General features: G+C 43.4%; 1 protein-coding gene across 1 annotated transcript in view; it reads left to right on the plus strand.

The window, feature by feature from the left end:
• Positions 1-13,683, plus strand: part of LOC148831732 (uncharacterized) — a 41,273-nt gene that overhangs the window by 13,828 nt on the left and 13,762 nt on the right. The window contains exons 8-11 of the mRNA XM_088919053.1: positions 325-473; positions 1,202-1,313; positions 3,237-4,721; positions 12,235-12,564. Of these exons, the coding sequence (XP_088775179.1) occupies positions 325-473; positions 1,202-1,313; positions 3,237-4,721; positions 12,235-12,564 (2,076 nt within the window). The remainder of the gene's footprint in view (positions 1-324; positions 474-1,201; positions 1,314-3,236; positions 4,722-12,234; positions 12,565-13,683) is intronic.

Below are 13,683 nucleotides of genomic sequence, written 5' to 3' on the forward strand. Positions count from 1 at the left end.
CATTATTGTGTGAACCTGACTGTTTTCAGGTCTAAAGTAAGTGAACCATTAAAAAGCCTTGGAAAATCTGCAGAACTCTGGCTGTTGAATACTGGAGCTGAGGAAGACAAAATAGCACAGAGATCATTCTCTTGTATAATTTTATTAAATTAAACTTAATCATTCTTTTTGATGGAGCAGCCAGTACTGCAAAAACCGTTGTGTATATGAGCTAGTGAAAGGTAGACCTTAGTATCAAAAGTCATTCCCAATGTCCACATCCATGAGTGTCGAATGGTGGAGAAATCCCGAACTGCACTCATTTCGGCTTCACTGTGTTTCCAGTTGCTGTTGCCGAGAAGGTCCTTAATGGAGAATGGAAACATAATACAGCTGAAAGGCCGACATCTATGAACGTCGAAGAGGAAGATACAGAAACATATCCTGTCCACACTACACCCAGGGATGCTGGACTGCAGTGTGTCATTAAAGAGGTTGGTGATGTTAATGGACCCGGGGCTCTCTGGACTGCAGTGTGTTGTTAAAGAGGCTGGAGATGTGAGTGGACACCAGGAGACTCTGGACTGCAGTGTGTTGTTAAAGAGGCTGGAGATGTGAGTGGACACCAGGAGACTCTGGACTGCAGTGTGTCATTAAAGAGGTTGGAAATGTGAGTGGACACCAGGAGACTCTGGACTGCAGTGTGTCATTAAAGAGGTTGGAGATGTGAGTGGACACCAGGAGACTCTGGACTGCAGTGTGTCATTAAAGAGGTTGGAGATGTGAGTGGACACCAGGAGACTCTGGACTGCAGTGTGTCATTAAAGAGGTTGGAGATGTGAGTGGACACCAGGAGACTCTGGACTGCAGTGTGTCATTAAAGAGGTTGGAGATGTGAGTGGACACCAGGAGACTCTGGACTGCAGTGTGTCATTAAAGAGGTTGGAAATGTGAGCGGACACCAGGAGACTCTGGACTGCAGTGTGTCATTAAAGAGGCTGGAGATGTGAGTGGACACCAGGAGACTCTGGAGCTTGATGGTAACCGTCCAAATGAAAGTGAGTACTGATCCTGACTGAGGTGTTTTATAAATAAAAATATGATTCTGCTTTGCATTATGATGTTTTTTAGACAGGTTGGATATATGGTTGCATAGTTATTGTACCATATAGTATATCAAGTGTCCACTCAGACTCTCTTAGCTCACAATCTTGTGTTACAGACAACTAACCTGGAAGAGAACAGGCCTGAAACACTTCTCATCAAAGAGGAGAGATCTGGAGAGGACAAGGCTGTCGGTACTCTGCAGAAAGGGCTGGTGATTGATCTGAAGAGTAAGTGTTGAGCACCAGAGAAATCTCCTGTGTCTCTACTTGTTCACCATTAACTGCTTGGCTAACTCCAAAGAATAATTCCATAATAAAAACTTAACATTGCAATTAAAAAGTTTGGAGGATTCATTGTAATATTGTTATTGACTATATTAATTGGCACATAAGAATATTGGCACAATATTACCATATGGGCATGTGATGTATTGGTAATTAAGAAAAAGTACCAATTTATCCAAGGTTTCACATTAAATTCTTAATTTGTTTTTGGGTGAGGGTAGGCTCCAGCTAGCATTAAAGGGGAACTGCAGTCTAAATTTCTCAGACCGGTTATTAAATCTCTGTAAGAAAATAAATTAATTGACGGTATCAATTTTTTTTTACTAATTCCAACTCGAACACAAAATTATGAACTTTGTGAACTTTGTATGGTCGCCATGTTGTCACAAACCACTGGTCTCGCCACAGGCAAGAGGGAGAGAGAGAATTGTGACATAAATTGGCCTTTTCTGTACTGTAATGACTATTGTAATGTGCTGGACAAGTGAAGTAAGTACAGGTTGGGAAGCAGACATTTCACCTCAGAAATGTTCCAATGTGATCGGCATGCAGAGTTAACAAGTAGTATTTGTCAGCAAAACCGTCTTGAAGTCCATAAAAAGAGATGTGTTCACAAGCCTGCTTGTTTACAATGTCATAGGACCGCTTCACATCACTTGGAAGTTTTGTTTCCTTGGTCTGAATCTTAGACAATGACGGCAACATGGCGCTGCGGTTACCTGGAAATTTAGTCTATTTTGTGAGGTAAATTAGAGGTTTTACATGTAACTGCATACTTTGTACTTTCATTATGGTTTGGACTTCGTATTGGACAGCAAATTTCTTGTAGGTGTTAAAAAGTGTCGATATGGAACGTTTTGTTGCGTTTCAGAACGTTAGGGTCATAAAGGAGAAGAGATACATTTACTTTTCCTCCTTTACATTTAGCTATATTGGTGTCAGAGTTATTAATATGAACATCATCCAATCATTTCTTGGAGGATCTCGGCTAGTTGGTGTGAGTCACATGATTAAGTAGCCGGTTCCTGGAGATTCCCGCTGCTTGTTTCAGAAAAGACACACCTCCAGACTGTATTTTTAGGAGTTGGCTGGCTGATTCCCATGCCTGCCAAGTACTGGTGACTCCTGGGAATATGCTGGGGCGAACTCACAGTGAATCCACCGAGAGATGCCCAGTCTTTCTAAGGGAAGTCTGTGAAACAGTGGTGGAGCCCTGGGTGGAAGGAGTCATTGGCAATCTTTCTGGCCCTCTGAAAAGAGCAGAAAGAAAACACAACGTTTTGGCTGTAGAGCCTGTGGATCCTGTGGTGACACCCGAAGATGGCTCCGCAGCTGAAACGTTGTGTTTTCTTTCTTCTCTTTTCAGCATGGAATAAACCTTTACTTGTTCCTGATGCAGCTACCCACGTGAACTACTTTTTCTTGCCCTCTTCTTTGCTCTGGAATTGCACAAATCACCAGTGGAGGGCAGGTGACAACCACTGACCCTTTCTGCAGAGCGAATAACACAATATGCCTTTGGAGTAGGCAGACTTATTGCAAACCAGACAGTTAAACAGTTTAAAATGTTCCTATTGTTTTTCGTCGTTTTTAGTTGTATTGTGGTACTGTAAGTGTTTTGTGCTGTTTTCTGTATTTTGACAGATGTAAAATAAGAAACTTAAAATAATTTTTGTCTGTAGTGTACAGATCAATGTACTGAGGGTTTTGGGCACTATCATTACACATTTAAAATTTATAATGGCTGTGATTTAACCCTCATTTTTATTTTCACTGCTTCTTTTCCAAGTTCTGATAAGCTCATCCGATCCAGGAAGGAGAATTCTCGGAAAGACGTTGACTCGTGTGTCTGGTCTTTTTCCACAGAAGCGTCTGGTTCTCTCCTACACACTAAAGAAAGGGGTCCCGTTGTGCAGCCGGACTATGAAGAGGAGTGGGGCTGCAGCTGGTGGCAGGACAGTGATTTAAAACATACGGAAGGAAACGAAGATCCCGCCGAGCAGCACCGGTCCGGGCAGCGTGTGAGGGTGCCGGGATCCGAGCGTATCACACACGGGGACAGTCCAGCAGTGTCTGGCTACAGCACAGGGAGGCTCGATAGAGCAGGCCCTGAGAATATCGCCGAAAGTGCCAATGGAACCAGTACTGGCTTAGCATCGGTATACGTCAAAGAAGAACAGAATATAATTGACAATGTGGACCGAGACGCTGAGCCCCCGTCATTTCATACGAAAGGCAATGATCAGTTACTTGAACCCCTGTTGAACCCCTACATAAACCTAGAAATGGAAGGCTGGCGCTCTGCCTGCGTTAAGCAGGAGGCTGAGCAGAGGCTTGCACGCAGCGAAGGCAAGAAGGTAGAGCTAGATCCCACCCAACCGGGTCAATACAGTCGGGGCCTGCCAAATGGATCACGGGAGCATAGATGGAGCATTGACAAACCTCTGGATCCCGTTGGGGTCAAGGAGGAAAATGAGCTTCGGTCAGTTCACACTGAGGAGCAGACCACTGCTGAATTAGGACCTCTCTACGTAAGTGCCAGGGGCAAGGGGCAGGGTTCTGTTCACCTTAGAGATGAGACCGGGCAACGTCCCGCAGGCGGCGAAGACAGCAGAACGGAGTTGAATCATGCCCTCGGCGGGGTGAGCGAGAGGGCAGAAAATCAGGACTACTTCCAGTGCGAGCAGTGCGGCAAGAGTTTCTGTACCACCTGGAACTTTAAAGTCCACCAGCTCACTCACAGCGGGCAGAGGCCTCACTGCTGCACCTACTGTGGGAAGCGATTCAGTCGCTCCGATAACCTGAAGACACACATGCGAATCCACACTGGCGAGAGGCCTCACTGCTGCTCCCTGTGTGGGCAGAGCTTCACCTACCTGGGCAGCCTCAAAACCCACCAGCGGCTCCACACTGGGGAGACGCCACACTGCTGCACCCAGTGCGGGAAGAGTTTCAGCAACTCGGGGAACCTGGAGAGACACCAGCGGGTTCACAGGGGAGAGAGGCCCTATAACTGCTCCCAGTGCGGGAAGAACTTCTGCCACTCGGCCGATCTGAAATCCCACCAGCGCATTCACACAGGAGAGCGATCCCACCGCTGCCTCCAATGCGGGAAAAGTTTCAATCGCTCCGATAATCTCAAGACGCACCTGCGGATCCACACAGGAGAAAGGCCCTACGACTGCGCTCTGTGTGGAAGGAATTTCAGTCATTCTGGGGACCTGAAAAGACACGAGCGGATCCACACGGGAGAGAGGCCGTATGTCTGTGCCCAGTGCGGGAAGAGTTTCCGGGTCTCCGGCAGCCTGAGGACACACCAGCGGATTCACAGGCTGCGCTCACATGTGAACAGCTGATCAATGCAACTGCTGTAACTGGAGAACGCTTCTGCAAATCACAGCAGTGTACTGTATATATCAGTAGAAAATGATGAGTGAAAAATACAGTAGGATGTCAACACTTAAGAGGATTAGATGCAGAGAAATGTTGTGAGTAGCCAATAACTAAGTCCACTCCTCTACCATAGCAAAATGCACTACAGTATATAGTATGTATGGTTAAAAGGCATAAGTAACTAAGGCTATATTAATATTAATAGGATTATTAAATTAATAAAAATATTAATTTAAATAACATTGATTAACTAAAAGAAACACAACTTTATAATACTTAAAATAAACATCATGAATTCCTCCTCTGTGACCAGCCTACACTTTCTGTCTCTATCTCTGTGATTAGCACACCCCGAATTCGTTTTGCGATCCTCCTCTCTTGTGCTGCTAATTTTAAACCTGTGGTTAACAACCTTCATCTTGGGTTCATCCCATTCTGCCCTCTCATCCAGATTGAATCATTAATAAGTACATTGGACGTCCAGATCTGCTGTATAATAATAATAATTGCTTGCACTTATATAGCGCTTTTCTGGACACTCCACTCAAAGCGCTTTACAGGTCATGGGGATCCCCTCCACCACCCCCAGTGTGCAGCCCCACCTGGATGATGTGACAGCAGCCATAGTGCACCAGAACGCTCACCACACATCAGCTCTCAGTGGGGCGGAGAGCAGAGTAATGAACCCAATTCAGACATGGGGATTATTAGGAGGCCATGATTGGTAAGGGCCAATGGGAAATTTGGCCAGGACGCCGGGGTTACACCCCTACTCTTTTTGATAAACGCCCTGGGAATTTTAATAACCACAGAGAGTCAGGACCTCGGTTTTACGTCTCATCCGAAGGACGGCGCCTGTTTACAGTATAGTGTCCCCGTCACTATACTGGGGCATTAGGACCCACATGGACTGCAGGGTGAGCGCCCCCTACTGGCCCCACTAACACCTCTCCCAGCACCAACCTTAGTTTTTCCCAGGAGGTCTCCCCTCCAGGTACTGAGCTTCAGTGGGTTACCAGTTGTGAGTTGCAGAGTGATATGGCTGTATAGATGATACTGTTGTATTATACATGCATATTTTAAGTGACATTTCCTCAGAATGTCCAAGTCTACCGGTACCATAGGCAAGAGTCTAGACAGCAATGAATTTCAGCTTCAAATGTGAAGAATGATCATTTAGGGTTCTTGAAGTCTTTGTTCATTAACATGATTTTAATTGCTGAAGTGAGCAAAATGCCTTGAACGTGTCAAAAACCACCCAGTCAATACGGCAGTATTGCGTTTTGGTTTCACCGATGACCAAAAGTCAGATAGTAATTTCCTGGCATTTATAAATAGTGTTTTTCAGTTCAAAAGATCACAAAAGGCTTTATGTACAATGGGGAACCTGCTTCTTACCCCACTGAAGTGCAGCCCCACCTGGGAGAAACATATCGCACCATCCCACACCAGCAGCCCCACCTTGTGACTCGCAGCATGATTTTGGCCAAATGACTTGTACATTCTATTTTTCCTAAAGACATTGCACTGGTTAATCTTGCTGTCATACTTTACTAATTTGTTTGGCTGACATTTTCAGCCAAAGGGACTTTGGACTTCGCGTTTGTATACATTTATACATCTGGGAGTTTTACTGGAGCAACTCGGGTGAAGTACTTTGCTAAAGCGTGCAGCAGCATTGTTATCCTTGGGATTCAAGCCCACAGTCTTCCATTTACAAGTTTAGAGCACTAAGCGCTCTGCCACACTGCTGCCCACCAGGCTGCTAGGTCTTGATTGTTTGTATCTTTTCTTTTTATTCTGAGAGGAAAAGCCTAAGAATTTAAAAGCATGGGTGTTTGAAGAAGTCCAGAGAGGAGCAGCAGGAACCAGCTCAGCTTAAAGGGAAACCGCAGTCCCAGGTTTTCAGACTGGTTATTCAGTAACTAAATTCAGTAACTAAATTATTATTCAGTAACTAAATAAATTAATTCACGGTATGGGAAAATCTGACAAATTCCAAAGTAAGCACAAAATCGTGAAAGTACTGGATAGGTGCCATGTTGTTGCAAACCCCTGGTCTCCCCATGCATTGTGATATGAGGCGGCCCTTCCTGCTCACTAGTCACTGCAGTGACTAATGTTACACGATGTACGAGCAAATAAGTACAGGTTGTGCAGCAGACATTCCAATGTGATCTACAGTACATGCAGAGTTTACAGATAAGTTATTTTTGTCAGCAAAAAAATTAGTCTTGAAATCGAGACCAATATTTCTATTGGATTAAATATTGAGCTGTATTCACAAGCGTGCTTTTTTACAATGTAATAGGGCTGCTTCGCCTCACTGGTAGTTTTGTTTTCTTGCTCTGAATCACAGAATATGGAGCTGTGCATTCCTGGAAATTTGGTCTATTTTGTGATGTAAATTAGAGGTTTTACTTCCCTAGAAATGGCCGGTCACTGTTGAAAGTCTCTGTTGTTCACCTTGCAGAAACTCTGTCTGACCACCCCAGTAATAACAATACTAAATTTTAAGGATATTGCAGCTGGGATTGTTTTATTGATGGTAGTGGCTTGTAATTATACATTTGCATAGCATTTTTGTCCAAAGAAGTGCTTCTCCAAGGAACAAATAAATGTTTTTTTTAAATTATTTCCCACTTTGTTCTAGAGCTTTTTGAGTCCTCCCTCTCTCCCCATCACTGTAAAATAACAGTTTCCAATATATATTTGATTCTTACACCTTTGAGAATAATTCTATTTTATTTATGTTCAGGAAAGTGTGCAGAAATTAGATGTTTTGCTGACACCGAACTGTTATTTTCATTCAAAATGTCTCTCTACTGGTGGCTCTATTTCCTCACATGTTCTTTACCTCAAGAGCAAAGTAGCAAACCTGTTAATAGCACTTTTTTCTCCCTGTACATGGGTGTACAAAGGTATTTATTTTAATGACATTGTGGCAAGAGGAAAAAGTTGAGTTCAGGAAGAACAGAGCATAGGGAATGAATCATTCTGACTGTACTGTCTTATACTCTCCATCATAAATGATTCTGTCTAAAAAATATTTGTGAATTCGGTATCAGAAAAAAAATTTAATTCTTTCTTTGATTCAAATAATCAAATAGAAGGAAAAAGTCACTTTTCCACTTTTTGTATTTAAAAAACATTTGAATATTTTTTTATTCTTCCTAATTCACTGAACCATGTTAATTGCTTTTCCTATCATCCTCTGTAGCATATATTCTCCACCCTGCAATTCTGAATTAATGAGAGTTCCCTTATTAGTGATGTAGAATATGTCAACAGATGTTCAACCTTAGAATTAATATCTGATGCAGTACCTTGGAAAGTGTAAAACGTACTGTTTAGTTTAACAATGATACGGCACATCTAGAAAATGTCGTTATTTAAAAGCTTGTCACTACAAAATGTATCTTGTGTTAAAGGAATGGGAGCAACTGTTAGTTATATATCCCCTAAAATAATTCTATATGTTCTTTGTATCAATACTGTATGTTCTCCAACTTCTGAATTAATAAAATCATTAAGATATTTATTTGGCTAAAGCAAACTTGTACCGTATATGTTTTTGCAATTGCTGAACACATAGTTGTGCTTATAATTCTTAGATAAATTTTAAATAAAAATATTTATACTACTGAGTATGATGCAATAGGCAATAAGTCTGCTGCTTATTTTCATAAAGAGCACTACAATCAAGCCACGAACCATTCAGTCAATTAAGCCCTTTTGAAAGTAGCTATCTGATCCACTGGACTCATCTAGTTGTTTTGTGAAAGAAGCCAGGGTATCGGCTTCAAAACTCCCATAACAGTTTGTGCAAAGAAACGCCTACTGTTCCTGGTTTTGGAACCTTATAGTCAGTCCTAAACTGAACAGATAACTAGTGCAGGTACAGTTAGCTGGGGCAGGACTTAATTTGGCATCATCTGCTTTTAGTTAAAACTCCATTAGTCATATTTTATACATGCAAAGGAACAAGTAATAGGTTTATTCCATGCTGAAAAAAAGAAGAAAGAGAACACAACGTTTCGGCCGTGGAGCCTTCTTCAGGTGTGAGAGAGACCAGAGAGACCAGAGAGATGCTGAAAAAAAGAAGAAAGAGAACACAACGTTTCGGCCGTGGAGCCTTCTTCAGGTGTGAGAGAGACCAGGTCTCTCTGGTCTCTCTCACACCTGAAGAAGGCTCCACGGCCGAAACGTTGTGTTCTCTTTCTTCTTTTTTTCAGCATGGAATAAACCTATTACTTGTTCCTTTGCAGCCTACGCATGCTGACGCAGCTACCCACCTGAACTACTACCGCCTACAGCTGCTGCGACCCACTATGCCTTCCTCCAAATCTCTTTCTAGATCTCTTCGTCATACCTTCTCTTCCTCCCTGGGCCACTTGCCCTCTTCTCTCACTAAACCAGCATTCCGTCTCTTCACAGCTATCTGTGGTCTCTCTCACACCTGAAGAAGGCTCCACGGCCGAAACGTTGTGTTCTCTTTCTTCTTTTTTTCAGCAGGGAATAAACCTATTACTTGTTCCTTTGCAGCCTACGCATGCTGACGCAGCTACCCACCTGAACTACTATATTTTATACATTGCAACTTTATTAGGGTTGCAAGCAAGATGTTACAATAAGCAGTTCTGGATGTGATAAAGGCTGTCAGACTTTCTCTGCATCAGGAAAGGGGTCTTTGCTGAGCTGTATTTCAGAGGTGGTGCATCTTTGTGTAAACTTTGTCCTTAAGGCCTGAACAAAAGGTACAGGATGAATAACCTTAAGGAATCACAATGACTGAGTTCCATCCCTGTGAGTTGGGATTTAGAGACGTTTCTGCATGCTGCTGCAATTGATTTTGCAACTACAACTAGATGTGGCTTTCATTAAATCACCAATTAATATGCTGAGGTGACATTGTTAATTCCTTTGAGATAATGCTTTGAGCAGGTGCCATTCATGTCTGTGCCATAACCAATGTTAAAATAAATGTTGATAAATTGGGTTTTGCCCAGTTTTGATGTTGTGATGTATCACAAAAAAAATATTTTTTTATGATATGTGATTTGGGACCTGAACGGTGTCACCCTTCATGTAGTCCTGCTGAGTCAATTGGAATAGCAAACTGAAAACAAGTGACTGTAAGTGGTAGGACTACTGCAATAGGAAAAGGCAAAAAATTCTCCTATGGGTGAAAAGGAAGCATTATAAGGACCTCTGCTGGCCACAAAAGGAATGGCATATGCTTATGTAAAGCAACAGACGCTCGCTACAGGAGATGTCCTCAGTGTTTTTCACAAGCAGGAGGTAAAAAGCTGTCCTCCTTACTAGAAGGAAATGCAAAAGAAACTTACTCTGAAGTCTGTAAATGGAAGAAGGTAAGAATGATTAAATAATCATAAGGCTTTTGGCATTTGAAAAGAAATAATCCTTATGTTTATATAGCATTTTTCTGGACACTCCACTCAAAGCGCTTTACAGGTAATGGGGATCCCCTCCACCACCAGTGTGCAGCCCCACATGGATGTTGCGACAGCAGCCATAGTGCACCAGAACGGCGAGCGCCCCCTGCTGGCCCCACTAACACCTCTTCCAGCAGCAACCTTAGATTTCCCCAGGAGTCTCCCATCCAGGTACTGACCAGGCTCACACCTGTTGAGCTCCAGTGGTCCTGCTGCCTGTGGTGAGCTGCAGGGGGAGAGAGCTGCTGGTTAAAGGGTAGGGATGATTGTAACAGTCGGTTAAGAAGATAGGAAATCCAATTTAACGTGTCTTGAGTTCGAGAGCTGCGAGGAAAACAAAAACATCCAGTGAAACTCCACTGAAACACAAGAAATGGATGATCACAGACACTAATGCAAAATGCTAAAATATAAAAATACCTTACTTTTTATGTCCAAAATTAGTCAGAATTAAATTGGCTATTGGAGTCGATCAATTACACGATTAGAACAGTGAAAGACATATTGTGACGGTTTGCTCGCTGTTGCAGAGTCATGACAAGACCTTGTTGAAGCCCAGTGAAAGATAGGAAAGCATGAACAATCCGTATTAAACCTTAGCAGCTACAACTGTAGTTAAAAGGGATGTGAAATAAGAGTATAAGACAATTAAATACGGTCTAAGCGGAGATCCGCATGTTCCCAAGTCTGGTGGGACTCGACAGGTAAGCACATGCCAGCAGTTTTTAATTTTCTATTTACAGACGAACTAAAAATTTCGGACACGTTTAAATTGTAAACGGAGTTTTAGTAGAATTTGACATCGATCCAGACCTCCTATGCTCCCCGGCCAAGCGGAGACTTTTCTCAGCCAGACGGTATTGAAATTATTTAGAATTTCGAAATGAAATGTTTTCCATCCCCTCCGTTATATCACCATACCTTGCGCCTGTTGACGTCTAGGTTATAAGCTGTCTCACCACGACTTTGTATTGCGCTAAGCGGTTATTGAAAATGAAACTATATTTTAGACTCCACGATGTAACCTGGCGAATACCTTATGGCTGTGTTACTGGCCAGCCAGAGCACCTGACATTTAAGAGGGCCGAGCATAGAAAAGAAGAGGAAACAGTGTCAGTCTGCACATTTCGACCTCAAACTGGCCTACGATAGGACAGGGATAACTTGTCCCTAGATGTTTCCGACCGAGATAAAAATGTGAATAATACCGGGTGGTTGCAGCTGTGAGATGGCTGTGGAACTCGGTGTGCAGCACAGGTTTCCGGCGGGACGCTGAGTTAGTTTCACCAGCGGAACCAGCTGGTGGGGGTGTGCGCTGCGAAATATGTCCGTCTCTTTGTTTTGATTGTAATCAATGCTTGATACACCTTGGTAAAGGATCCTGCTGCTGAATAACAGAACCTGATTCGATTTCAACCGCACGGCCTAAATAAGGTATTCTCATAACGATTTTTTAAACTTATTGCATTCGTATTTCGTACCTGACAGTTAACCTCATTGGTTAGTGTATACGTGTCGGGTAGGTTTGAAATAGTGTTATTATTGTTACTGATGAACTCGTGTGTCATTTTAAAACGAAGTGTACCCCTGGGGTATCACATAAGTGAGTGTGGCTTCCGTGGGAGACAGACATATGTAAGGGGATACTATTTTGTGCAGATAACATGGCTATGGTGCATTTTTCTGCCCACCGTTAAAAATATTTCAGGCAAAGAAAAAAACAAAGCAGACTGTCTTTTCTTGTTTATTTCGGTTCCTCTCCATGAGTTAGTGTAATTCATAGGAATTCGTAAAAAAAAATTCAGAGGAAGACGTAATTGCTGATTAACACCTAATTTCTCAGAATTGTAATTCTAAAAGTAAACCTTATTTTCAGGGCAACTGAATACAACTACATGCTTTTTCCTTTTGTCCAGATGGTCAATTAAAGATGATTAGAACAGCGAAGAATATTGGATCTACATGATATATGTGCACCGCTGAGTTCTAATAAGGCTCATTCCTGCTCTGGGGAGAACCGGACAGAGAAGCAGCCTTTATTCTAAAAAAAAGTCAGTTCCCTGGGACAGGCGGCAGTATGTCAGAGTCCACGGTGGGCTTTCAGTCCCAGCTCGCCTCCATCATGGACATCCTGTTCAGGGCAGCGGTGTATGAAATAACCAAGCTCGTGGAGGGCAGCTTCTCCAACCTGCAGGTGGCGATAGCCCAAGCCAGGAAGGAAAACGAAGCCCTCAAGCTGAGGCTGCAGGTATCGGAGTCCGGGCTGGCAGGAGCGAACAGCCGCTGTGTGGGAGTTCAGGACTGTGAGGAGACCACAGGGAGAGAACTGAGAGGAGGTGTAGGCGGTAAGTTGGTTCTGCCTATCTAACAGGTTGCAGATCAAAGTGTTGGCACCCTGTCTCTGAAATAGTTATTCACAAATAGAATTCTGTTTAATCGCGTCTCAACCAGTTGAGGCACCACTGAAGAACAGGTTGTGCTCTATGAACCTGGGTTCGAGCCTGTGTCATTGTACTAGCCAGCAGTGACCAGGAGCCTGTCTCTGAGGGTATGATGGGATTAGGCGGATCGAGGTCTCTGGACGTTTGTGTCCCCCTTAAAAAAGAACGGCTGTATGAAATCCTGTGGTCAGGATTGGAGTCTCTTCTTTACACAGAGGGTTGTGGGAGTATGGAACAAGCTCCCCAAGAAATGGCCCCTGGTGGGAACAGCACTGTATCAGACGTGCCCATGTGTGGTAATGCAGCACGTACAGCCTGTTTGGTAGTTTATAAGCAGTGGATCCGAGAATTTCATGTCTTTGTCTCTTGAAATAGCCAAAGTATTGCTGGGTAGCTTGTTCTATGGTCCCACAACCCACAAGTTATTTCTTACAACATTGAATGGGGTTTGTAGGTGATATCAGCCCTGCGCTAAGTAGTGAGTGTTAGGGCTGCCCTCACACAGTTGTTTGCCAAAATGTAACCAAATGGACCTGAGCAGAAAGAAAAGCACTGACTCCCTGATATTTTGCTGTACCCTCCCGTGGACATGTCTGATATTGTCCTTGAGGGCCGGTATGTTTACAGCAGGGCTGTCCAGTCCTGGTCTGATAGGGACGGTCTGTCTGTAGCACTGCTGTCCAGTCCTGGTCAGATAGGGACGGTCTGTCTGTAGCACTGCTGTCTGGTCCTGGTCTGATAGGGATGGTGTGTCTGTAGCAGGAACATGAAGTCCAAGTCCAGGTGTGCCCGTGTGTATGCAGCAAGGCTGTCCAATTCTAGTCCTAGAAAGCTGGTGTGTCCACAAGTTTTCAGCCCTGTTTGGAATGCAAAAACCAGAATCCATAATCATTTCATTAGTGGCTTAATTGTACCAATTTAACAGTTTTCTCCAGTTCTTCTCCCTGCTTCTGCTTCTGCTTTAAAGACACATTGTCCCTCCAGGACAAGGCCTGGGGACATGTAACATAATGACATAGTCAC

Source organism: Atractosteus spatula, chromosome 6 (genome assembly GCF_055471065.1).
Source record: "Atractosteus spatula isolate fAtrSpa1 chromosome 6, fAtrSpa1.hap1, whole genome shotgun sequence".
Classification (NCBI taxonomy): domain Eukaryota; kingdom Metazoa; phylum Chordata; class Actinopteri; order Semionotiformes; family Lepisosteidae; genus Atractosteus; species Atractosteus spatula.